The 26,685-nt window shown below is 47.8% G+C and overlaps 1 protein-coding gene across 3 annotated transcripts in view; it reads right to left on the minus strand.

Moving 5' to 3' along the window:
• Positions 1-26,685, minus strand: part of PPFIA4 (PTPRF interacting protein alpha 4) — a 3,167,227-nt gene that overhangs the window by 1,968,142 nt on the left and 1,172,400 nt on the right. For all 3 annotated transcript variants that reach the window (XM_069633679.1, XM_069633678.1, XM_069633680.1), the window contains one exon: positions 16,904-17,035. In XM_069633679.1, the coding sequence (XP_069489780.1) occupies positions 16,904-17,035 (132 nt within the window). The remainder of the gene's footprint in view (positions 1-16,903; positions 17,036-26,685) is intronic.

The raw sequence follows: 26,685 nt of genomic DNA on the forward strand, positions 1-26,685 counted from the left end.
GACCCTGCACTGCTGGGGGGTGGGGGTGCAGGGGGACATGAGTGGGGGCCTGGTGGAGGGTGACCCTGCACTGCTGGGGGGTGGGGGTGCAGGGGGACATGAGTGGGGGCCTGGTGGAGGTTGACCCTGCACTGCTGGGGGGTGGGGGTGGTGGGAGACATGAGTGGGGGCCTGGTGGAGGGTGACCCTGCACTGCTGGGGGGTGGGGGTGCAGGGGGACATGAGTGGGGGCCTGGTGGTGGTTGACCCTGCACTGCTGGGGGGGTGGGGGTGGTGGGAGACATGAGTGGGGGCCTGGTGGGGGCTGCCCATGGTGGCAGGGGGGTGGGGGTGGTGGGAGACATGAGTGGGGGCCTGGTGGAGGGTGCCCCTGCACTGCTGGGGGGTGGGGGTGGTGGGAGACATGGGTGGGTGCCTGGTGGAGGGTGCCCCTGCACTGCTGGGGAGTGGGGGTGGTGGGAGACATGAGTGGGGGCCTGGTGGAGGGTGACCCTGCACTGCTGGGGGGTGGGGGTGGTGGGAGACATGAGTGGGGGCCTGGTGGGGGCTGCCCATGGTGGCAGGGGGGTGGGGGTGGTGGGAGACATGAGTGGGGGCCTGGTGGAGGGTGACCCTGCACTGCTGGGGGGTGGGGGTGGTGGGAGACATAAGTGGGGGCCTGGTGGGGGCTGCCCATGGTGGCAGGGGGGTGGGGGTGGTGGGAGACATGAGTGGGGGCCTGGTGGAGGGTGACCCTGCACTGCTGGGGGGTGGGGGTGGTGGGAGACATGAGTGGGGGCCTGGTGGAGGGTGACCCTGCACTGCTGGGGGGTGGGGGTGCAGGGGGACATGAGTGGGGGCCTGGTGGAGGGTGACCCTGCACTTCTGGGGGGTGGGGGTGGTGGGAGACATGAGTGGGGGCCTGGTGGAGGGTGACCCTGCACTGCTGGGGGGTGGGGGTGCAGGGGGACATGAGTGGGGGCCTGGTGGAGGGTGACCCTGCACTGCTGGGGGGTGGGGGTGGTGGGAGACATGAGTGGGGGCCTGGTGGAGGGTGACCCTGCACTGCTGGGGGGTGGGGGTGCAGGGGGACAAGAGTGGGGGCCTGGTGGAGGGTGACCCTGCACTGCTGGGGGGTGGGGGTGGTGGGAGACATGAGTGGGGGCCTGGTGGAGGGTGCCCCTGCACTGCTGGGGGGTGGGGGTGGTGGGAGACATGAGTGGGGTGGTTTGAGACATGAGTGGGGGCCTGGTGGAGGGTGACCCTGCACTGCTGGGGGGTGGGGGTGCAGGGGGACATGAGTGGGGGCCTGGTGGAGGGTGACCCTGCACTGCTGGGGGGTGGGGGTGGTGGGAGACATGAGTGGGGGCCTGGTGGAGGGTGACCCTGCACTGCTGGGGGGTGGGGGTGCAGGGGGACATGAGTGGGGGCCTGGTGGAGGGTGACCCTGCACTGCTGGGGGGTGGGGGTGGTGGGAGACATGAGTGGGGGCCTGGTGGAGGGTGACCCTGCACTGCTGGGGGGTGGGGGTGGTGGGAGACATGAGTGGGGGCCTGGTGGGGGCTGCCCATGGTGGCAGGGGGGTGGGGGTGGTGGGAGACATGAGTGGGGGCCTGGTGGAGGGTGACCCTGCACTGCTGGGGGGTGGGGGTGGTGGGAGACATGAGTGGGGGCCTGGTGGAGGGTGACCCTGCACTGCTGGGGGGTGGGGGTGCAGGGGGACATGAGTGGGGGCCTGGTGGAGGGTGACCCTGCACTGCTGGGGGATGGGGGTGGTGGGAGACATGAGTGGGGGCCTGGTGGAGGGTGCCCCTGCACTGCTGGGGGGTGGGGGTGGTGGGAGACATGAGTGGGGTGGTGGGAGACATGAGTGGGGGCCTGGTGGAGGGTGACCCTGCACTGCTGGGGGGTGGGGGTGCAGGGGGACATGAGTGGGGGCCTGGTGGAGGGTGACCCTGCACTGCTGGGGGGTGGGGGTGGTGGGAGACATGAGTGGGGGCCTGGTGGAGGGTGACCCTGCACTGCTGGGGGGTGGGGGTGCAGGGGGACATGAGTGGGGGCCTGGTGGAGGGTGACCCTGCACTGCTGGGGGGTGGGGGTGGTGGGAGACATGAGTGGGGGCCTGGTGGAGGGTGCCCCTGCACTGCTGGGGGGTGGGGGTGGTGGGAGACATGAGTGGGGGCCTGGTGGAGGGTGACCCTGCACTGCTGGGGGGTGGGGGTGCAGGGGGACATGAGTGGGGGCCTGGTGGAGGGTGCCCCTGCACTGCTAGGGGGTGGGGGTGGTGGGAGACATGAGTGGGGGCCTGGTGGAGGGTGACCCTGCACTGCTGGGGGGTGGGGGTGGTGGGAGACATGAGTGGGGGCCTGGTGGGGGCTGCCCATGGTGGCAGGGGGTGGGGGTGGTGGGAGACGAGTGGGGGCCTGGTGGAGGGTGACCCTGCACTGCTGGGGGGTGGGGGTGGTGGGAGACATGAGTGGGGGCCTGGTGGAGGGTGACCCTGCACTGCTGGGCGGTGGGGGTGGTGGGAGACATGAGTGGGGGCCTGGTGGAGGGTGACCCTGCACTGCTGGGGGGTGGGGGTGCAGGGGGACATGAGTGGGGGCCTGGTGGAGGGTGACCCTGCACTGCTGGGGGGTGGAGGGGTACATGAGTGGGGGCCTGGTGGAGGTTGACCCTGCACTGCTGGGGGATGGGGGTGGTGGGAGACATGAGTGGGGGCCTGGTGGAGGGTGACCCTGCACTGCTGGGGGGTGGGGGTGCAGGGGGACATGAGTGGGGGCCTGGTGGAGGGTGACCCTGCACTGCTGGGGGGTGGGGGTGCAGGGGGACATGAGTGGGGGCCTGGTGGAGGTTGACCCTGCACTGCTGGGGGGTGGGGGTGGTGGGAGACATGAGTGGGGGCCTGGTGGAGGGTGACCCTGCACTGCTGGGGGGTGGGGGTGCAGGGGGACATGAGTGGGGGCCTGGTGGTGGTTGACCCTGCACTGCTGGGGGGTGGGGGTGGTGGGAGACATGAGTGGGGGCCTGGTGGGGGCTGCCCATGGTGGCAGGGGGGTGGGGGTGGTGGGAGACATGAGTGGGGGCCTGGTGGAGGGTGCCCCTGCACTGCTGGGGGTGGGGGTGGTGGGAGACATGGGTGGGTGCCTGGTGGAGGGTGCCCCTGCACTGCTGGGGGGTGGGGGTGGTGGGAGACATGAGTGGGGGCCTGGTGGAGGGTGACCCTGCACTGCTGGGGGGTGGGGGTGGTGGGAGACATGGGTGGGTGCCTGGTGGAGGGTGCCCCTGCACTGCTGGGGGGTGGGGGTGCAGGGGGACATGAGCAGGTGTGCAGGGTAGTCCCCTGTTTTGTGGGCTGCCTGCTGGGGCCGTGGAGGGTGTACAGGGAACACCTGTGAGGACCCACCCAGCCTAATTGCGTGTGATAATTCCCGCACACCCCTGTAATACACGTACCTGGCCAAATCGCATGTGAGAATTCCCGCGCACCCCTGTAATACACGTACCCAGCCGAATCGCGTGTAGAACTTCCCGTGTACCCCTGTAATACACGTACCCAGCCAAATCGCGTGTGATAATTCCCACGTACCCCTGTAATACACGTACCCTGGCCAATCGCGTGTAGAACTTCCCACGCACCCCTGTAATACACGTACCAAGCCAAATCGCGTCTGATCATTACCACGCACCCCTGTAATACACGTACCAAGCCAAATCGCGTGTGATCATTCCCGCGCACCCCTGTAATACACGTACCCAGCCGATTCGCGTGTAGAACTTCCCGTGTACCCCTGTAATACACGTACCCTGGCTAATCGCGTGTATTACTTCACGCGTACCCCTGTATTACACGTGCCCTGGCTAATCGCATGTAAGACTTCCCGCGTACCCCTGTAATACACGTTCCCTGGACAATCGCGTGTTGAACTTCCCGCGTACCCCTGTAATACACGTTCCCTGGACAATCGTGTGTTGAACTTCCCGCGTACCCCTGTAATACACGTTCCCTGGACAATCGTGTGTTGAACTTCCCGCGCACCCCTGAAATACACGTACCCTGGCAGCCTGGCTAATCGCGTGTATAACTTCACGCGTACCCCTGATATGCACGTTACCCACTTTGCGTTCCTTGTTTGGCAGCCCTGTAAACTGGTGCAGGGTTAGCGCAGCCCTTTGCGATGATTTAGCGATTTTGATGGCTTTTCCTTGCGCGAGGGCGTTCTTGGGGGCGTTACTGGCGCTGCTGCAGGGTCGCTGCGATACTCTGCGCCATGGCTGGTTTGGGAGCCTAAAATCCATGAATACGCTGTGCGCGGAAATCGGTTTTAGCGCACGTGCCTGGCGCAGACAATCGCACGCGGACACTCTGCGCCAGCCGCTTGCGACACTTTTCTGCGAAATTCTATGAATTACCCTGACAGTCTTTAAGGAAGGTATGAGTTACCTAGCACTTTCACGTCCACGTATACTTCAAGGTTTATTCCTAGTCAACTTTGATGAAAACAAAGTCAATGCTGACATTCCTTGCATCCTAGAATACAACAGGCTATGTGGACTGTACACCCCCTATCTAGATATGTACCTCAAAAAAACGAAAGTAATACAAACTGAACCTATAAGAGATTGCCCAACAATACCAGCAAAGAAACAAAAATGAACTGCTACTCCATCAGAAGACAAAAAGACCATTTATTTTTCTCAAAAGACAAGTGCAGGCCCATCAAATAACACAGAAACACAACTCTCTGGTCCATTTAAATTTTGCAACACAACTGGAGTACATTGCTATGCAAATGTAGCAATTAATGTTCTATTCCATTTACCACCAATAGTTCAAAACATTTACTTAAACAGGTCAGACCAGTTGTGTTTGCAAATGCTCGTCCTTCATAGAAATGCCACAAATAACCCTGACAACACGTACAGGTATAAGGCAAAAATGGGACTTTTGTATAGGTATGTTGAAATTCACTATAAACACACGAAAAGATCCACAAGAATGTCTAATGCACTTACTACAATTACTAGAGACCAAAAACAAACCCACAAATTAAATCTTCCAGATTTCATACACATGGAAAAATACATGCATTCTGTGAAACCATGTTTCACAAAAGAACACCCCTAATGAACGATTTGTGATTGTATCCATACCAAATTGTGAATCCGTGCCATTTCACCAGCTTCTGCAAAATGCAAGTCATGGCATATTATGCACTTTTTGTAATTCAGGCCAACGTTCCACCATAAAAATAAACTCACATTACCAATATCTGAAACTAATGCTTTTAAGGTACAATGCAGATGGTAGCAAAACCAACTGTAGGCTTACTAGCTTCACACACAGCCAAATATTTCTTGGCAAGAAAACCTTCACAAAAGAAGGTATAATCTACCACACTGGTGCAACAACCACTGCAGGCCACTATACTGCACAGGTTAAAAAAAGTGGTTGGTTTTAAATAACAACCCTTCTGTTACTCTACAACACGGGTTACCAACAAATCTAACAAATGCCTTCTTACTATTCCTTAAACCCAAATTTAGTCACTGAATTGTAGCTGAACTCTAGCACTATCAACAGCTAGAATAAGCCAACCGGTATCTTACTACTTTAAAAATACCCTTCATTGCACTAAACTTCAAATACTCCATCACAATTCTTCTCTCTACAACACTTCTAACATCATATATACTTAGAATACACAACAGGTATGTGAGCACTTTAATCATTCCCTTAACTACAACACACTCTGTCAAACTTGCACTCACATAAATGCAGTAGTTTTTTTTTTTTAAATCCTGTATGGATTTTGTTTCCCAATGACCCAATGATTATTTAATGCCAATACAGCAATAGTGTAGCACACACTAATGTTTTACCAAACATAGTACATAGAATGTACTGTTTATTAGAGTCTAAAATGTACATGACTATGTGAAATTGCATGCAATTAAACATTTCAAACTATCCTGCTTAACATATTATACTGTTTTTTCACAGACAAAGAACCACAGATGTCTCCTTCATCACCATCTGCAACTAAGTAAACCTACCAAATGTAATCCTATTTGTTATGTTTACAAACAAATACACATTCGATAACCAGTACCCTCAATTGTACTGCACTTCAAATATATTATGCCACCATATCACAAGTACTGTATACTCCCCTTACAGTACCTATAATTACTGTATACATATTACCATAGTCTGTGTGTGTGGCCAGCATCCAGATGGCCACACCCACCAAAATATGATGAAACCATATAACAAGTACATACAATACATACATAAGTAACCAAACTTACCCAGAACCCCCATCCAATGTAAACTATGTCAGCGGACACTAGAATTGACTGTGGACTCCGCAGCATTTGCAAACCATTTTTTCCGACCTATAGAAACAGCTCCATATCATCTTTATTCCACTACCCTACCCAAACCCTCTTTCACCCACCAAATAACTCTAAATGTGTTTCCCAATCCACACATTTTGGGTCACCCCTATAACTCCCCCCCCCCCCACCTTGCACTAAACCACACCAAACTTTGTAGAATCAATAGGACAGGGCGATGTACATGTTTACAAAGTTTTGTAAGGATTTGTCCTGGGGGGGCGAAGTTAAAAGCCACCCAAAAAGTGCTCTTCCTACGGGTTAAGCAACTTAACCATAACTACAGGGCCGCTACCGTAGGCCCTATAATATATATATAAGTTTCTTTCAATAGCTTAGTTATCGCAAACATCTTGTAGTAGTAAAAGACATTTGGAAAAGGGTTCTTTGCATTCCCCCTTTCTTTTTCAGCAGCAGGTAAATCTTGTGGAAATGTATTTGCGGTTTTCAATTCCCTTGATAATCACTGTAGTTCAGATTCTGATGAAAAGACAAAAACGCAATTAGAGTAAACACTGTCCCAAATGCAACTCTTAAATTTTAACTGTGTACAAACATCTTTTTGGTCTGCCCAGATACACCAATTAGGCAACAGGCCACTCCTAATATTTAAAAAAACGCTTATCCCTCAGAGACACATGAAATGTCTGTGAGAACATTATGGCTTCTAGTAAAATGACTGCAAGAACAACACTTTTCTAGAATAAAGATAAAAATGAAAGAATTGAAAAATTATTCCCTAACCCTCCCCAAACCCCCAAACTCATCACCTGGTCGGTCTTCCCCCTCTGCTCTTCCACCCTGAAGAAAAACAAGCCTTTCTTCCTTCCTAATATTTTAAGCAAATGGCTTTCTATTCTGAAAGGTAATCACATGAGAAGGGCTCACATCAATGATTAATTTGGCTATTTTTCATTTCTGAAAATCCTCAGTTACTTCAATGCACCATGGGAAACTTAAATGTTTTTGATGATGGGCATAAGGAAGGCATGTATCAAGAAGCGAGAAACAGGTGATCACAGTTCAAGGGTGTTTATTAAACTGTATAGGTAGGATGGTAAAATGCCTAATCTAAACCTAAAGCTAAGATGGGAGCAAGCTACAACCATCAAATAATAACAAGGCAGTCCTAGTGGTGTTGTGTCAAAATAAAAGGGCCTATTCTAAGAAAAACCGATTGCCAATCCTTGCAACTAATACAAAAATTGTGGGGGATAGGATTCCAAAGAAATAAAGAAGTGTCACAAATGAAAAGTCAGGATGTGTTAGCCGGGGTCTCCCTTCCCCATGTTTTGAACACGGGACAAGGTGTGACTCTCAAGCAAAAGGACATGCTTGAGCTTTCCCAACAGGAGACAACAGTTTCACTTTAGGTATCATGGCCTTCGGTGGTTAAGTCTCTTTTTCTACAAAATGTCTCCTTGCCTCTGAGGACCAGATAATCTCCAAAAATAACAAACAAAAAGTCACTGTCCTTATGTACGTTGGGTGATGACTTTTCACCCCTGCATCCCCCTCTTCCAGGCTCACTTTTCAACCTGGATCCCCCTCTTCCAGGCTCAGAAGACTCCCAAACAGTTATTAGTGATATCAGGACCTTTGTAGGTTAGTTTCTTACTTCTGATGATCTGATCGATTCAAAACAAAAAGTACCTTTTGAATTGCATTTGAGGTGATGATTCTTCACCCCTGGGCCCCCCTCTTCCAGGCTCAGACCCCTCTCGAATATCAGCCTCCCTCCCATCGGGTTCACTCTGGCTTGTATTCAGAAACATTTTCTCAGTTGCATTCACGTGTTTTTGGGGTGATGGCTTCTCAGCATTGGATCCCCTCTTCCTGGCTCAGACTCTTTTATACATGTTTGCCTCCCACCGTCGGGTTCACTACAGCTTCTCACAAATCAATTACTCTTTTGGCACTCACAAATCTTTTTGAACAGTTCCCCGTGGACATCCCTCTGTCGGGTTCACTTTTGGCAACACACTCCTTGGGACTTCAGATTTCGCCCCTCTTTATTGGCATCCCTCCGTTGGATTCACTCTTGCCATTTCACAATTCCTTTTACTTTCTTCTGATGCAGGATTCACTTCCTTTGTTTTCTCAATGGTTTATTGGTCAAAGACTTTCAACTGTACAGGGATTTTGCTAGACCCCTGCATGACCACTTTCACTTTCTCCTCATGGCTTCCCTAGGGTCTTCTGGTATCAGTAGTATGAGCACCCACGTGGTGCCAGACCCCTCTGCAGCTGGTCATACCGTAACAATTTACAGTTCTTTGAACTTTCCTCAATGTGCCACTTTACGACTTTCATTCAACACAGTTCGGTTTCTTTATTGGTTCCCCTTCAAGTCACTGGCTGTGATGAACCGCTTGGCTTTTCAAAATATCTGGAGTCAAGGCTGGTACCATGGTAGCAGGAATTTCCCTCTGTCCTGCTTATAAGCATAGGCACGCTCTGCATACTGTTGACATCTGCTGCAACACACTTGGGCTATTGCTTGCAGTCTTATGATTCCTTCCACTTAGGTCTCGCGGGTCTGGGTCAGCAAGGGCAAGGTTGCTTCTCACCTCGTCAGCCTTTCGGTTCTCAACGCCTTTCTCGTCCTCTTGAACTGCCGTACCTGGATAGCCATCTTGTCGTGCGGTCCGCCTTGCTTGTATTGTGCTCTTGTGCTCCACCTTTGATCCTTGTGGGGAAGGGAAAGGGCCGTCAGGTTGTGCTTCTGCTCAATTGCCTGACTTTGCCTGACCCTAGTATTGGGACATGTCAGGTAAATGGCCAAGGTGTTAGTCCATTGTGTTTGGTACTGTGGAAAAGTGTTTGTGTTGGAAAAGGTGAGGGTAGAGTTTCTGAGTATTCTACATGCCAAGATGGGGAAAAGATGTTAGAGAAAAGGCATACTGCGTCTCACCCGTCGGTGTCCCACTTCTACTCCCTGATGACCCCCCATCCAGGTGATCCTCCCTCATTGGTCCATTGCTAGGAACTGGATCCAGTAGCGATGGCCATGTCCTGGCCACCTGGATGACAGATCCTCCGGGACTAGTCAGGGAGACTCCTTCAGGTTTCTCACACAGGGACCCACATTTTTTCTCCAAAGCATTAGTTCCCACTTTGTGTAATAGTGTCTGCCGAAAATGTTTTTGTTTACTCTGGCACTGCCACTCATCCTAGGGCTTGCATGGACGACTCCTGATTTGATATGGTGTCTTAATTATTTTAGGCTCCGTCTGCAGGCTCCAATCGAGGACGGGCAGAGCTCAGTGGTACACTCCCTACACGAACTCCAGGGTTCACATCACAGAGCGCATGGCTCTGTCTGCCCCCTGAGTTTTAGAGACTGCCTCTTTGAGCAATAAACAAGGGTTATATATATAGTAAAAACAAAGTGGGGAACTTCACGAAACTTGGGAGGCAGTTTCAAATTTGGCAAGGTCCTCGTTATAAGACTCTCACTCTTGATATGCGTGTTCAATCTGGACCCTGTCCCATTAAAACATGTTTTAAGTTCTACCTGGAATAAGTTGGGTGTTTTCAATTTGTGTCCTATTGGTAGGCTATGTCTATTAATGTATACATTATTACACAGGCATCTATCACAATGAAGCCATCTAATTAGACATAGTTAGAATGTTATCTTCCTGTGTTTATACTGTGAGCCTGAGCAATACTGGGATTACCAGACCAAATGGAGAGCATTCAGATATTGGTAAAAAGACTTGGCAAATGCAATTCGCCCCAAAATATTTTTTTTATGGTTCAAAATTTGATTCGCCGTTGATATGCGACACATCACCACTTTCACCTGTATTTTTGCCCAAAAAGTATTTTGTACACTTTTTTCTTTAAAAAAGTGATTCTTTTCACAGAAGAAAATGTATTGAAATATTTAGTAGCAAATGTAAGTGATGCTCTTATAAAAATGTGATTTATAAAAAGATTGATTTGTTAACAGAAGTGATATATTTTTCTCTAATTTAAATATTCCAAATATGTTTAATTTATTTTTTAAAGTAGTATCACATGTTTGACTATTGGCTATTTGTAAAGAGAACAATTCTTTTTTGCAAGCTCTAACCAAGTGACCCCCACCCTTTTTTGCAGTATTCTGAAGAATTTAGCGCTAACATGGGCAAGCACTTGACATTGTTAACAGGATATGGAAATGTTGCCTATTGCGATTAGACCGATCATAGTTTCCCAATACTTTTATCTGTCCACTGTCTAATGCTTACAAAAATGTTTCAACAAACAGCGGTAATAAACTATCCCGCTCTCCCACACTACCTCTCCTTTGCAATCCCTCCGACACTTACTTTGCCTCCATGGCCTCTGGCATACGCTCCATATTCGTGGCCTGCGCGGGAATACAAAAGGCACCAACTTCCTTGAATGCTGGCGGACAATTATGTTTGTAGTATTCCTTAAGGGAAATTGGGCATGAGAAAGTCGTGGCTGCAATTTTTACAAAAATAAAAACCTATTATCATCTTCGAGGGAGCCCCTGAATCCTATGGTGTCTGTACCTTAAATCAGAGACACGTGGCGGAGTGACGTAACTCCACTACTTGTGGCTTAATAAAGGGGGCGGACCACATGAGCGTCAGTGCACCCGTGGAGCCCGGACAGAGAGCATCGTGTCTCGTGTGCTCTATCAGCTAGGGGAGGCTCTCAGGGTGACCGATGACCACTGCACAAAACACATTGGCGACAAGGTCGAACTGCTGATTGAACCCGCCGGACCAGTGCAGGAGGGATTTTTCAAGCGTGGCTCGATAGATTCATGCTGCGGGGTCTGCAAAAACAACACGGACGGCTGCTGTTTTGGGTAACGCGTGGTGGAGAAGGTTGTGACTCCCTCGTGGAGTGCTTGTGCGACTCCCAAGTAATTTTCGGAACCTCCACATGGTGAGAGGGTGTTTATTCACCTGTATTGGTGAATTTGGTGTTCCTGTACCTTGGATTATCGGATGACAAGGTGAGGAGGGAGAAGCCTAGAGAAAAAGAAGAATAAATATTTTTTTTTAATTATTTTTTTTCCTCAATGTGTTTCTTTGTTCGATGTGGTCAATTGACTGGGGAAAGCATGGCTACCTGTCTGTGTTGGACACTGTTTGGATTGTGGCTCTGGCAGCACACTCAATTGTTGGGTGGGGGATTCGTGGACCCTTTGGCACTCCTCTGTGAGTTGCGGCCCTGGAGGCTACGAGGGGTGTTTGTGCGCTCACCGACATGAATGACCAACAGGAAGATGGCACAGCTTGCGGAAATGCACAGCTAGGACCTGCAGCCCCTGTGGGGGTCCGTGTTCCGTGCCAGCAGGGGGCACTAACACTGATTGCCGAGACTGATGTTCCTGGGGCCCCCTCGAGCCTAGGGCCAAGTTGGAAGCAGTGGATTGACCAACTGGACATCGATTTTAAGGCCACAGGTAAGATGGATGATGAGAGCAAGGCAGCCACGTTACACTACTATGCAGGCCCAGCGGTGCATCAAATTTTCCTGTCCCTGCACCCGATCAATGACCTTTATGTGGAGGCCAAAAATGTTTTGCATGAACCTTTTATGCTCCTTGCCAACGCGGACTATGAGCATTTTATCATGTGCAGGGCAAAACAAAAAGACGATGAATCCCTGGACACATTTTATGGCCGCCTCTAGTGCATGGCAATCTCATGTGCATGGGATAATAAACAGTCCATGATTAGGAACCAGCTTATACAGGGCTGACCATCTGGGAAGCTCAGACGTCGGGTGCTACTTGAACCTGGCCTCACACTGACCCGCATACTGGAGCTACCTCATTCCCATGAAGTAGCAGAAGTGAGGGCATCAAAGATGGATGTGGCTATTCGGACAGAAAAGGCAGGAGGCGGTGAGTGCCGCTGTCCGAGGTCATTGGGGGATAGGTGCTCATTGGCTGACTGGTGCCCTACGAGACAGAGGGGAAGATCACTTGAATCGTGCCTGAATTGTGGATACTACCTCCCGCATCCTGTGGAGTACCCCTCACAAGGAAAGGTGTGTGGAAGGTGCGGAACAACAGACCACTATGCACGCAGGTGCAGGGCGCTGGTACCGGTGATGGTACAAAGAGGACCGGTGCGGGCAGGATTCTTCCACCAACAATGCCCGTTAAATATAGCCTTAGTGGACCAGGAGGATGAATGACTAACTCAGGAAATGGAAGAGGACGACAATGAGGAAAACATCTTTTTCATCTCCAGTGTAAGCGCACATCGTGCCAACTGATGAGGACTACCAAAATGCCTAGTCCATGTCACTGAGTCGAAGGTACTGGTGCTGGTGTACACGGGTGAATCTATGAATGTGATGGCCAGAGTGTATTATGATGCTATGACTATGCTGCCCACGTCACACAAGACCAAGGAGGGCTTCTTCACATTTGGGGGTGAGCAGCCAATTCCACTCTCTGGAGGGTTCATAGCAAGGGGGGAGCATGGCGGCACCTCCATCAAGGCCCGTTTCTATGTGACTGAAGTAAGCGACAACACCCTACTGAGCTGTGTGGTGGATGAAGCTTTGGGCATTGTCGGTTTTGCCTATGGGGTCTATGTAGAGGATGTACAAGGGATTCTCCAAAAGTATGGTTGGCTGTTAGAAGGAATTTGTCCGGATGACTGGTGAGCCAGTGAGGCTACACATCGACGAGTCCATTCACCCGATAACCTTCAAACACCAGAGAATCCTATTTCACCTGCAAGACCTTGTGGGCAAGGAGCTGGACAGTTTGGTGTCTTTGGACATCATAGAGAAAGTTGATGGGCCCATGCCCTGGGTGTGGCCCATAGTCATCGCTCGCAAGCCAAAACAACCGTATTCGGTCAGACTATCTGTGGACCTGAGGCTACCGAACAAGACGATGACGCGCGAGGGACACCTCACACCCACAATCGATGACATCATTGCAGAGTTGCAAGGCACCAATTTCTTTGCAAAACTGGACTTGAGGGCACCAGGTTGTGTTGCATCCTCACTCGAGGTACATCACAACCTTTACTACACATCAATGGTTGTATAGGTACAAGCATCTGAGTTTTAGTGTGTCCTCGGCGGCAGATGTTTTTTCAGATCATCATCTGAGGGGCCCTGGAAAATGTAATCAGTGTTCTGAATATCAGCGACTCCTGGACTGGGACTGACATCGCACAAGGAGAAGTGCGAGTTCTTGAAGACTACTCTTGAAGATCAAATTCTTCGGGTTCGTATTTAAGGAAGGAGGGGTGTCCCCCGATCCTCGCAAGTCAAAGACATTATAGAGGCGAAACCCCTGGGGAATGTGACTGAGGTCCACAGCTTCTTAGGAATGGGACCTACTGTGGTCGGTTTATCAAGAATTTGGCTTCCAGGTCACAGTCCCTGTGGAGCCTCACCAGAAACGATGTCACATGGCAGTGGGGCCCATTAGAGCAGGCTGTGTTCGAGGACGTGAAGGAAGCACTCATAGAAGAAGACACCAGTGCTGTTTTTGACCCCCCTCTCCTGTCTGAGCTGGTAGTGGATGTCAGCCGTTCAGTTTAGGCGCGGTCCTTACCCAAAAAGATGCCCAAGGGCAGTTCAGGCCCATTGCGTATGCGAGCAGAGCCATGTCGGAGCTGGAGCAACGTGATTCCTAGATAGAACGGGATGCCCTGGCAGTACTATGGGAATAAATAAAAAGGGTACCAGTATGTACCATAGGCCCTCCGGGTAAACTTATATATCACACAAATAATAAACAATGGGCCTAGGCACAAATAAAGCTAGAAAGAAAATTTCTAAAATATACAAATTTTATAATTTTTTGGAAACAAAACCAATTGTACTTGCATAAAAAACAATTTGCACAGAATTTCAACCTTTTTCACATCATATACTTCTTCTCATCAGTCTCTATTCTCTCATACTTTCACACATACAATCACTGTCTCAAATATTTAAACAAAAGTGCATAGACACAGAAATCATTGCACAAAAAACAAACAAAGAACAATAGAAAATCCTGTTATTGTCAATACTGTTTCTTCACATGTATGTGATCAATTCTTGTTCATGGAATAACTACAATTGTTTATCCCCATGTGTGTATGGTGCCAAGCAGCCTCCCCAGCACAGCGGGAGACCATAATTGATTGATTGATTGATTGATTTATTTATAATTGAAGCCATGCCCCAAGGAACACTGCCCTGGGAAATTGTACATGCAGATTTCGGGTCCACTGGCAGAGACGTTCACTTCCTCGTGGTGATGGACGAGTGGTCACGGTACTTCGAAGTGGAGTTTGTCGAGTCAGTGTTGTTTGACAGGGTTGCAGCAGCTCTCAAGAAGATCTTTGCCACTCATGGACTGCCCTGGACTGTGCTCGGACAACAGACCACCATTCCAAGGGGACAGTTTTGCCCAGCTCATGGAAGAATATGGGATCCGTCACCAGAAGATCACACCCGTGTGGCTGCGTGGCATCCAATGGAACTGCAACCATAACTCGAAATGCGAGCTTCTTTACGAAGGTGGGGAAGACCAACCGAGTGGAGGTGACTGTGAATGCCAGGCTGGATGTGACCCTGGGGAGAGACTGTGACGAGGTGCCCGACGAGGGCGATGGCTCTGGCCACCCCTCCAAGTTCCCTGGGTTGAGGGGACGCATGTGAGGAGAGTCTGAACCAGTAAGGGGCAAGCGATATCCCCAGAGAGTGGGAAGGGGGAAGCCTGCACACCTCCATGACTTTATAATGGACCCCTGAACTTGCTCAACTTGCCCATCGAACTGAGGAGGGGACAACAGGTGCCTGTTGGAATAAAGCAATGGGCGTGGGGGGCAATTTTGCAAGGGAAATGTTATTACGGTTAAATGTTCTATACCTGTGTGTACCTCCGCTTGTGTTTGTTTTTTTATTTTTTTATTATTGGCTTATTTGGTTTCCTCCTTGAAAACCTTTAGCCCATACAAAATATAAATATCCATGCAACTGTTTGCATAAAAAAATCAAGCGAACTTCATATATACAAGACAAGAAGGAAGCAGAAAAAGAAGCAAAAAAGGGAAATGTACCCAAAAGAAAAAAAAGAAAAAAAATATAGTTTGTTATAGAATACACTAGGTTCATAAAGGTATCAAGTAAAGTACAGATCTTTTTATAGTTCATTCTCGATCGTCGCTGTCTAACAGAGCTCTTCCAAATTACAGTTCTACTGTGCAATTGCTAGTTTCGTAAATATCAGTAGCAAAAATTTCGTCAGAGCAATTATTATTTTTGATTTCTCTCCTTCAACCAAGATAGTCCATCAAAGCTTTCCTGAGGCGGCCCTATATTTGGTAATGATATCTCTCATAGTAGTGAGGAATCTACGTGATTTGCCTGCAGCTGAAACTACAGCGGGTAAAACGTTTGCATGAGAAAGGTGTGAACTACCAAAAGTTTGCACCTTTCTCATGCGAACACACATACATACTCACACCCACATACAAAACACACCCATAACACCCCCACACCCTCAGCACACCCCCACCCACACCCCCAACATAAACAAACCCCACTTACCTTCATCTTCACGCTGGTTTCCTGCAGCGCCAGTTCCCTTTCACTTCTGTGATCGGGAATCGGCGCCACAGGGTCCTTTTTTTATTTTTTTTATTTTTTTAAACGTAACGGTGGAGGGGTGTCGCCCGCAGCACCCGATCACTATACCATAAAGTATAGTGAGCGGTTCGATGCGGGGGACACCCCCGCAGCCCCTGTTTTTTTTTACAATGCTACCACCAAAGGTTCGAACATTTGGTGTTCAAACCTTTGGTGGTAGCATTTTTAGAACATTTGGTCATTGCGACCATTTGTTTTCGATCAAATCGACCTAAGCCGTAATGAGTCTTTCTGTTTTCAGGAGCGAACAGTTCATAACTGGGGGTTTAATGGGAGGAGTGGAAAATTGTTCTTTGCATAGATTGCAAATTAAATTTGATTCAGCACCCTGTATGGAGGATCTGGCAAATCTTGTACCACATATGTTTAAATTAAATCTCAAGTATTGCGGACGCAGTTTGTTGTTATAAAAAAAAGGGGAGTGTTGTTTCTGTACCTTTAAATCAGACACATGCGGCAGAGTGACGTAACTCTGCCGCATGTGGGTTAATAAAGGGGGCGGACCATGTGAGTGCCAGTGAGCCGGTGGAGCCCAGACAGAGAGCATTGTGTCCTGCCTGCTCTAACGGCTGGGGGGGGGGGGGCGGATTCACAGGGTGCCCGATGACCGTGGCACAATACAAAACTAATAGCGAAATAGCGATAAATTCTTCTATGTTGCGTGGGAACAGCTGTTAATGTCCCTGAGCCTTGCAAGGCCCTGGCTGCACTTGGTCCTACCTGGCTTGAGCTTTCAGATAGGTAGCTGCCCTGGCCGCCCCACATAACATGATTTATCTCTGTAACAAATATCATAGACCATCAAATTTAAATAATGACATTTTCACAAAATGCATGGGCGCACCCGTTGTCACATGGTTTTGCGGTTCTCTGACTTTACCTTCTCCTCCAGCGATGCCATCCGCTCTTTCAAATGCAGCTGGAGCCGCTCGTTGGACTCGGTCAGTAACCGGTCGACCGTATCAGACAGCCGCTTGTTATGTTCTTCGTTCATTTTCTCTCGCTGCCGAGCCTGGCAATACAAAGCAACATTTTAACATTCTAGCCACAATGACCACTTCCTTAGTTCCTTTGCCTTCACCTTTCCGACTACCAGGGGGCTGCACACTTTTGATCAAAGCACTGAGAAGAAAACGACAATCGGTGATGGTGTCAACATGAGGCTGAAGTGAACCGGGTCTGCAAGTCCATCTGCAATACTCCGCAACAGAGCACAACTACAGTCCGTTGATTTGCACCTCACAACCTATTCTGAAATATGTCTGGGAATAGGTCTTTGAATAGGTGCATTTGTGTTTCATTAAACAATAGAAATGTAAAAAAAAAAGGTAAAGGGTGCAGTTAAAAAAGAAAATTAGGGTACGGAGGTTGCCCCCTTTTAAAGAAAAATATGTAAAAGGGAGATACATATGCATCAAGGTAAAGACAAGAATCATCCAACCACTGCATACCCTTAAAGGACAGTGGATTATGTGATAGTAATGCATTATTGACAACATATTGCATTGCCCATGGATCAACTGGCATTTTGATTGAATACAGAATAAATCCCCTTTTTCCCAATCTTGCAATGCTTGTCAATAGCAACTGAAGTTAGAAAACAGACTTGAAATGGCTGCTGTTCTTTCCTTTGAGAACCCCCTACAGGGCATCCAGGAAAAAGGTGGCTTGTTGATAGTTGTAATGAGGATTTCTGCTGAACAATAGAGTGTACACTTCACACCTAATACTTTCCTAAGTATGCGTACACTGTGTTTTCTTCTAATGCAAAAGCCAAAGTTCTTACAAATGGAAATAATAGGAACACATCCCTGCTTCAATAGGATTATGGAACGATTTCTGGGAAACTCCTATTAAAACTTCCAAAATCATTACGCAAAAGAAACCCCAAAAAATGAGTAAAAAGTCGCCACAATAAGCCTGAGCAGAATATACATTTACCTTAATATAACTTGATTTGTAACAATGTCTGTGTGTAGATCTTACACCCAATATAGCAATGATCTAGATGTGTTCTCCAGACAGTCATGCTTGCAGAGGAGCAATGCATTGGACAAAATAATATCATACCACTCTCTCATTGAGAGACTGCGTGGGCGACTTGGCATTTCTAATATGACCCACAGGAAAAAAACTTAGATTTAATACTATCACAAAGGCATTTCAGTAAAAGAAACAGAATCTCAATAACGCATTTACGATTTGGGCTAACTCAAAATTCTCGGATTGCTTGAGTCTTGTTTTCGTTATCTCTATGTTTCTTGAACCTGGATAGCTTCAGCATTTAAAATACTTAGTTTGCAAAGGTAGCGGGCGCCCCTCTCTCGACAGAACAAGGCCTGATAACCTGTTCAGTGGTTATTAACCACTTGAGAGTTCGCAGCCACTGCTTTTACTCACTGTGCCTTTCACAGATGGGAAATATCCATTTGCATATCAGTCTTTGTCCTGCCCATGGGCAGTCCAGCACCGAAATGCAATGGCAATTCCAACCTGAACGAGAGTACCACCAGCAATCCCATACACGTGTTTCACCCTTGTTGGGGATCATCAGTGAGGTGAAGCTGATGCCTCTCTAAGCACAGTGAGAGGGAGACCACGTCTGGTTGCCCCCAGGAGACCTAGGGTTACCAATCCCAGGTTCCTTGAAATTTAGTTTGCAAAGGTAGCGGGCGCCCCTCTCTCGACAGAACAAGGCCTGATAACCTGTTCAGTGGTTATTAACCACTTGAGAGTTCGCAGCCACTGCTTTTACTCACTGTGCCTTTCACAGATGGGAAATATCCATTTGCCTATCAGTCTTTGTCCTGCCCAGGGGCAGTCCAGCACCGAAATTCAATGGCAATTCCAACCTGAACGAGAGTACCACCTTTGCAAAACCATTTAAAATACTTCCATGTTTCCAACATTTAAAAAAGTTTGAATCAAGTCTGCTTTCTGCTAAAACCTGGACTTTTTTTGATGCGCCAAGAAGTGTTTCATTTTTCCTTTCTTATGACTCACAAGAGAGGTAATTTGCCAGTTTCTAGATGCTCAACAACCTTGTGTACACTTTGGACTCCTTGAGCCTGAATCTCAATGATTTGCCCTTCAGCAAATCAGGACATGGGCGTGAACATCTCAAATTTGCACCTTCTCCCTTATGCGTAATTAACAAAGTCTAAAACAGGAGCAAATACGGATAAGCCCTATTAGATGCCCCAGAGAAGATCTTTGTAAATTGCATTTATACATCATAATTTCAAGAAAGATCCTGGAATATGAATATTTGATCCAGTTTCTGGTTTGAGAATCCTTTATCAGACAAGTCAAACTCATTGAGGCATTTATCGTTTCATTGCTCCATTGCAATCTATGAGGTTAGGTCTCTTAGTTTTGATAGATTACTAGTGCTAGCTACACTGAACAGGAGATAGCACAGGGGCAACGCGCTGGTCTTGGGAACCAGACCACGCAGAACAACAGAGGTTCGAATCACGCATCCACGCTTAGAAACCGAACTCAGGTATGGTATTAGGCGTGTTATAAAAAATCAATGAAATAAATAAATACACTTGAAATTTCAATTTAGTATCATAATGTGGTGAGGTGAAATCACCTGGAAACATTACAGTACTTGCATAGTTGTGTTCCTATCCCAAAGCATCCACAAAACAGGTAAAGAAGTGCACATAGAGCAGTCTGTCTCTCCTACTTCCATGCCAGGTATGCACCTGCCTTAGAAGCAACTGTTAAAACACCCCATTGTACAAGTTGGCTTTACTTCTGCAGCTGAATCAGACAACCTTTGTACCTAGCAATTGTGTACCTACTATGATAATATGTTTTACTTAGATAGCACTTTCACCAACGTGATGTACATAGAATTGCATACAATTATCACCCAAACCAAGTTAGCAGTCATTTATTGACCTTGGAGGGAAGAAAGGATGAGTTGGCCTTGCCGGGATTCGAACCTGCATATCACACAAGTCACAACAGAATGCACTGAGTTATTTTACACAGTTATTAGTGAGAATAAATAAAAGCTACCAGACAAAACATGGCCCCATCTCCCTTTTCCAAAAAGTCCTGAATCACTAAGGCCAAAGCTAAGCGCTATTTTTTTATGGTGTTGGGTCACAAGAAGGAGTCGGACACTGAAGACATTTTTCTTCTCCCTTTATTAAACTAAAAGAATAAGGCCGCTCTCTCTAAAGGCAATACCTTACCTATTTAAAGAAATTAGAGCAGATCGTCAGATGTCGGAGGTCCAAAATAATCCTCTCCAACCTTATCACTAGATATAACTAAAGAAAAATGGGCAAAGAGAATGTCTCTTCTTCCCTTGGTCTTCTCTTTATTCAGAGTTTCCTGTTATGCTATATATGTCTTACTATAGTCCATCAGCATAGTCTTTCTTAGTAGGTATTGTAGTTCTTCAAGACAACTTAATTCTTGACCTATCAATGGTCCTCCTCCTCCTGCAAAACCAAAGCCAACATCAGCTCCTTTTCTCATCTTTCTTCTCCTTTTCCGGTCTTGTGGAGCCCTGTTCCACACCAACTGAATGATGAATGTAATGAGATATTTATTCTTCAACTTTTTGTACGGGAAGGTTGTACTTTTAAACTGATGGTCCCTAGTACGCCCTCCAATGTTTCTAGTGGCTCCCGCACCATTTTCCAAGGATTGACATGTAAAAGGAATTATGTTAATGCTCCCAGGTGGTGAATGGATCTCTGACATACAAATTAATGTCACCTGGTCTTTCTCCTTCCATTGAATCAAGTGCCCCAAAACAGATGACTGAATGAACTTGCGCGTGGCGTGTGTGTTACATTAACATTTTGAAAAGACCGGCTAATGTCTGGATGGCAGATGTATGAAATTGATGAACTCCCACCCCCTCATCTCAATTAAATCCAGGACAGCAGTTGAAGGTTTCCATGGAAAAGGATTGACAGTGACTGTGTTAAAGGAATCCTGGTTGGAGGGCTAATCGGTGGCATGCTGACCGATCAGATATTCTCTCCGTTGGGCAAATGCTCTCCTGCCACCCTTGGATGGTTCCATCTGCTTGCAAAAGGCATGTATTAATGGGGTGAGAGGGTGTATCCTTCTACAGCCAAAAAATGTGCACGTTAGGCTGTCTCGCCCCCCTTTACATTTGTTATTGGGCAGGTGGAGCAGGTTGAGGGCATTAATGCGATAGTGGGAGAATGGCATTCCTCTCAGCGACTCTGATAACAGCTAGAAAAAATTCTGAGTGTCTTTTGGAAAGCTTATATAATTCAGACACTACTAGAAGGTGCATGGTAAAGTTGTTTTAATTACACTTGTTTATATTATGGTCGCAAGATTTACAAGAGTGTAAATATGAAAATGTGTGTAAGGTTTAACTTGTAAACGACAAACACAATATATACATTTTTTAAGTTGTTTTTATGTATTTATTTTACATGCATTTGGCACAGAGCGATAAGGGAATAGTCCAGAATGGTGTAATGTTTGGAAACGGGCGTTAGCGGAGATTAGAACCCAGGTCTACCAAGGTCATCATCTTAGGGAGCAGAGTCCCCCTATCCTTTAGCATCTCGGACTAAACACAAAAAGAAACAGCAGGGCAGAGACAGGAAAGAAATCCACGCTGGCGCAAATGGAAAAAAAAATACACGTAGTGTTGGGGTCAAAATTATACATTACTACATCTGAAAAAACCTTTTTTTTAATAGGTACCTGCACACTTGTTTTTAGATACTTTTGCCTCTTGCCAATTCTGCATGTTGAGACAGTTATGTTGCATACATGCCAGCGTACATCTTTACATGCAAGAGATATTAATCCAGTCCTGGTTTTTACTGTAAAGTTCATGCCCTGCCTGGAGGGTGGACACAGCCTCTAATAGCCCACCAGCCCGAGCTGAGGCTGGCACGAGCAAAGCAGGGCCCTAGGCTATTTTTTTGGCGGCAGTTAAACGCCATTTCCACCAGACAAGCAGGGCGTGAAAGCTATTTGCACACCGCGGTTCGTCTGGGGTACGAACAGCTTTCACAGTTTTTGTAAAATTAAAAAAAAGATGTCCCCCACCATTTGGAAAAGGGACTGAGTCCCTTTTCCATGTTTATGGCAGCAGCTAGATGGAGGAGCTTGAGACCGGAGCTCAATGCTCCGGTCCCACAGGTAAGTGGAGAGGGTGGGGAGGGGAAGCAGGACATTTTGGCATGGGGGGCCAACAGGAAGAGTCTCCCTGTTTCCTCCCTGCAATGGGGGGAAAAAAATGCCACACGGGGAAGGGCTTCGCGTGTCTGAGACAGTGGGTGGGGGTTGTGCACCAATCTGGCCCGCTGTTCCAGCCACTGGATTGGCTGAGCGCCCTTCCCCGGGTGCAAATTTGCTTTATGGGATCTGATAGCGACCTGGATTTTCACATCATAAAACAAGGACTGTACGTCTCATGATGTAGAGAAAAAAACAGAACCAGACTCCATTCCCTGCATGGAACGGAGCATGCTGGTATGTACGAAGTTGTAAGCGTGCAAATTGAACATATACACTTTTTTAAAACACATTTAAATTCAGTATCTGAAATGTTTGATTCATTGATAAGAAAACAAATGATGACAACTTCAGGGCCAAACATTGACTTTTATCCAATTTTATTTAATAAGAATATTAGAGACAAAATATTAGGGAAAAATGGGAATCTATAAAGGGAGAGACTCTTCGATATTGACAGCATGTGTCTTTGGTGCCAACCCTCCAGGAGTGATGTGGAAGCAGGTGAATGAGTGAGTTATGTCACTGGATATCACAAGATATCACATATCACGCTGATGGCACCTCGCCATGCAATGTGATCTCATGTGCCATATCATCTCAACAAAGAAGGAAAGCAGGGTTTTAGTGGGACAATAATAATGGGTTATTTGATCCAAAGTACAGTAATGCTACCCTTTTCAATTCACTTTTATTTTCCTAAAAAGCCATTTCGAGCCGACGCCGCCATTGTGGTACACGAGGTACCTAGTTCTTCTAAGAAGGCCGCCCGCCTGCTGCCTACAACCTTTTCCTCCTAACTAGGCCCCCTGGATGCCAGCTGATTGGCTACCAGGTCCATATTGCTTCCGATTGGCCACCGGCAGGCGAAGCCGGCCCACTCCCTCCAAAGCCCACGGGAGGCAAGGCTAGCTCCTGTTTTGAGCCTGTTTTGCTGGGGTTGCCGTCTGCCAGCCACCCTGTCTCTCTCACTGTTCTACTGCCAAGCCCTATGCATCTGAGGTACGGACCGGCCGACAACGACCTGCTGCCCTCAAAACTCTAAGACTTTGCATGTTCGTTGAACTTCTCGCGCATTGCATTACACCTACGTATCTGTTTGCCATGTTCAAACGCTCCTCGATTTCGGAACACAGCACCAGCTATATGTATATCAGTGCTTAACGTTGCATTTGTCAGTAGCTTGCACTGCACGACTTTACTTAGCCCTATTGTGAGAGCGCAATCACTGTATCCTAAACTGCACTCCTGCAAAACATTGCCTCACGCCACGAACTGCAATTATCCCACCCTGCGGCGCAAACGTCATGTCCTCACACGGATTAGCCTTGCCTGCGCACTGCGCGCACTACTACCCATCTGTCTCTAAGTCCACACATCTGGTCATATGGCTCTTGTATAAGCCTCCTCATGCGTTTCACGCCCTGCCGTATTGCTTGATTCATCCTGTTCTCAACCGCTCCACGTGTATTTATGCCTATTGCATTGCTGGGCCCTCTCACAGAGCCCGGCCACATTGTCTGATTTAACCTGCTCACATGTGCCTATGACTACTGCACTGTTGAGCCCTTCTACAGAGCCATACATCTGCCAAGCTCTCCATGATTGTCTGTCATAGATTGCCAGTTACTACCTTGTCCCTGCTATAGCAATCAGAGTCTCTTGTTTGCCCCACTCTATATCCCACTGCCACCATTGCTCTCTGGCCTGCTAGCAACTATAACGTCTAATGCTAATTCACGACTGCCTGCCACTGCATACTTCTCCACATGAAAGATATTGCCAATACCTCCCGCGGTCAGGTGGGACATCAGACCCTTGGAACTATTCTGACCCGAGACCTGCCATGCCTAGTCACCTGGTCTTTTTAACCTACTGCACTGCTATTCTAGGTGCTGCATCTCAACCCACTGTGCTGTCTCAAATCTAGGTGATGCCCTGCCTTGTGCTTTAGCCTACTGTACTACTGCCTTGTGCTTTAGCCCACTGTACTACTGCCTTGTGCTTTAGCCTACTGATTTAGCCCACTGTACTGCTAATCTAAGTGCTGCATTTTAGCCCACTGCGCTGTCTCAAATCTAGGTGATGCCCTGCCCTGTGCTTTAGCCTACTATACTGCTGCCTGTGCTTTAGCCTACTGTACTGCTGCCTTGTGTTTTAGCCCACTGTACTGCTAATCTAAGTGCTGCATTTTAGCCCACTGCGCTGTCTCAAATCTAGATGATGCCCTGCATGTGCTTTAGCCTACTGTACTGCTGCCTTGTGCTTTAGCCCACTGTACTGCTAATCTAGGTGCCACATAGGTATCTGCCACCCAGGCCCTACCTCCGATTCCCGAATTTAAGTAAACCCTGCTTGCACATGCATCTTAGCCCCACTTTTGAACCCCTGAATTTAGATGAACCCTGTCTGCACACGCACTTTAGCCTTACCCTGATTTCTGAATCTGGGTGAACCCTGCGTATCTAGATTCAATCGCGCAGCCGCCGTGTTGCCTTAACCAGCCATTGTGCAGCCCACATCTAGCCACTGTGTTGCCCACACCTAGCCATTGTGTTACCACTGCCCATACTTAGCCACCGTGTTGACAGCCACTGTATGCTCTATAGAATGATCCCCATCCTCTTCCTCCTGATCACCCTTTGCTATACAATGACAGCAGCAAACCACCCACCGCAGTCTATGCCTACTGCAACGTCAAACTCTGATGACGAGCCCGACCGACCAGCATCCCAGACACTAACTCAGAAACTATAAAGATAAAGATACCCACCACCCACCACCCCATAACAAATATCCCATGCAATACCTTAAGTAGAAATGCAAAACTACGATCAAGACTACCCAAAATCTATGAACCCCTAGCCAGACTAGCCACCAAACCTAGCAATACAAGAAACCACCAACGCAATGCCCCCAAACTAGACACCTCCCCCACCAAAAGAGATTCGCACGCTGACAGCCCCATTAACAACCACCGCAAACCAAGCATCAGACCCACCAAAAAGAAAAGCCATGTCACCCCTGCGACACCCAAACCAAACATACCGCTGAAGGGTGCCCTCATTAATGCTAGATCATTGATAGCACATGCCACCGAAATTGCCGATCTCATCCAAATAGGCGATTATGACCTTCTAGCCATAACGGAAACCTGGCTTCACCAAGCAGCAGGACCCGCTTTGATGCTCGCCCTGCCCCCTAACTACAACATTCTCAGAGAGGACATAACCAACTCTCGAGGAGGCGGCCTAGCCATCATTGCTAAAAACAACCTCGCCATAACAATAGAAATGCCCTCAATCACCAAATCTTGTGAATCTTTAACCGCCAAACTCTCAACATCACCCTCTCAATCTATCAACATACATCTCATCTATAGGCCTCTAGGTCCCATTGGGACCTTTGAGGAGGACATCTCTATGATCCTCTCAAACAATCTAAAAAACTCATCACAAGCCATCCTCCTGGGAGACATGAACCTAGGTTTCAATGACCACAAAGACTTGCAAGCGACTAACATCGCCAATGTCATCACAGAACTGGGATTTACCCAAAGAATCTCACAACCTACCCATGAAAAAGGTCGAACACTCGACTGGGTAGCCAACAACAACTGTAATGTAACAATCACCGATGTCTGCCCACAAATCTGGACAGACCATGCACTAATAACCTTCCTCATAAATGAAAACACCACCCAACCCAAGGAAATTGCATTAGCCCCCCCCCCCTACCGACCAGAAACAAAAAAAACATAACTGCAAACAAACTGCTACCACTTGTCCTCCCAACTCTAAATTCCTTATCTGAATTGCTAAACCCAACAGCCCTAGTGAACGAATTCAACTCAACCATGGCCACAGCCTTGGACACCATCGCCCCGTTGAAAATGAGAAAAAGCAAGCCCAGAGCACACTTAAACACTTGGTTCACCCCTCACCTCAAATCCCTAAGAATTGAAAAACACAAATGCGAATCCGCCTGGCGACTAACTCCATCAGAGACCAATAAAATAGCTCTCATCAGTGCCTCCAAGATCTACAAAAATGAAATAAGGAAGGCCAAAAAAGAAAACTTTAACAACAGAATACTACAGGCTAAATCCAGAACCAAAGAACTATTTTCTTATACCAAAGGAACTGGAAAATCCCATCCCTACTCCAGACAACTGCGATAAAAATAAAACATGGTGCTCTAACATCCAAAAAGCTCTAAACAACAAAATTGCCACACTCCAAACCAAAATTGAGAAAAAGAAACAAAATATACCCACCTCAACCAACCCAATTGGTAAACCCCCAACCTCGACCAAGCAAGGACATAAATTCAACTTCACCAAAGTAACAATCCTGGAGATTGAAAAAATAATACTCTCGCTCAAACCAACTAACTGTCGAGGCG

Source organism: Ambystoma mexicanum, chromosome 13, assembly GCF_040938575.1.
Source record: "Ambystoma mexicanum isolate Mex_15411 chromosome 13, UKY_AmexF1_1, whole genome shotgun sequence".
Taxonomy (NCBI): Eukaryota; Metazoa; Chordata; class Amphibia; order Caudata; family Ambystomatidae; genus Ambystoma; species Ambystoma mexicanum.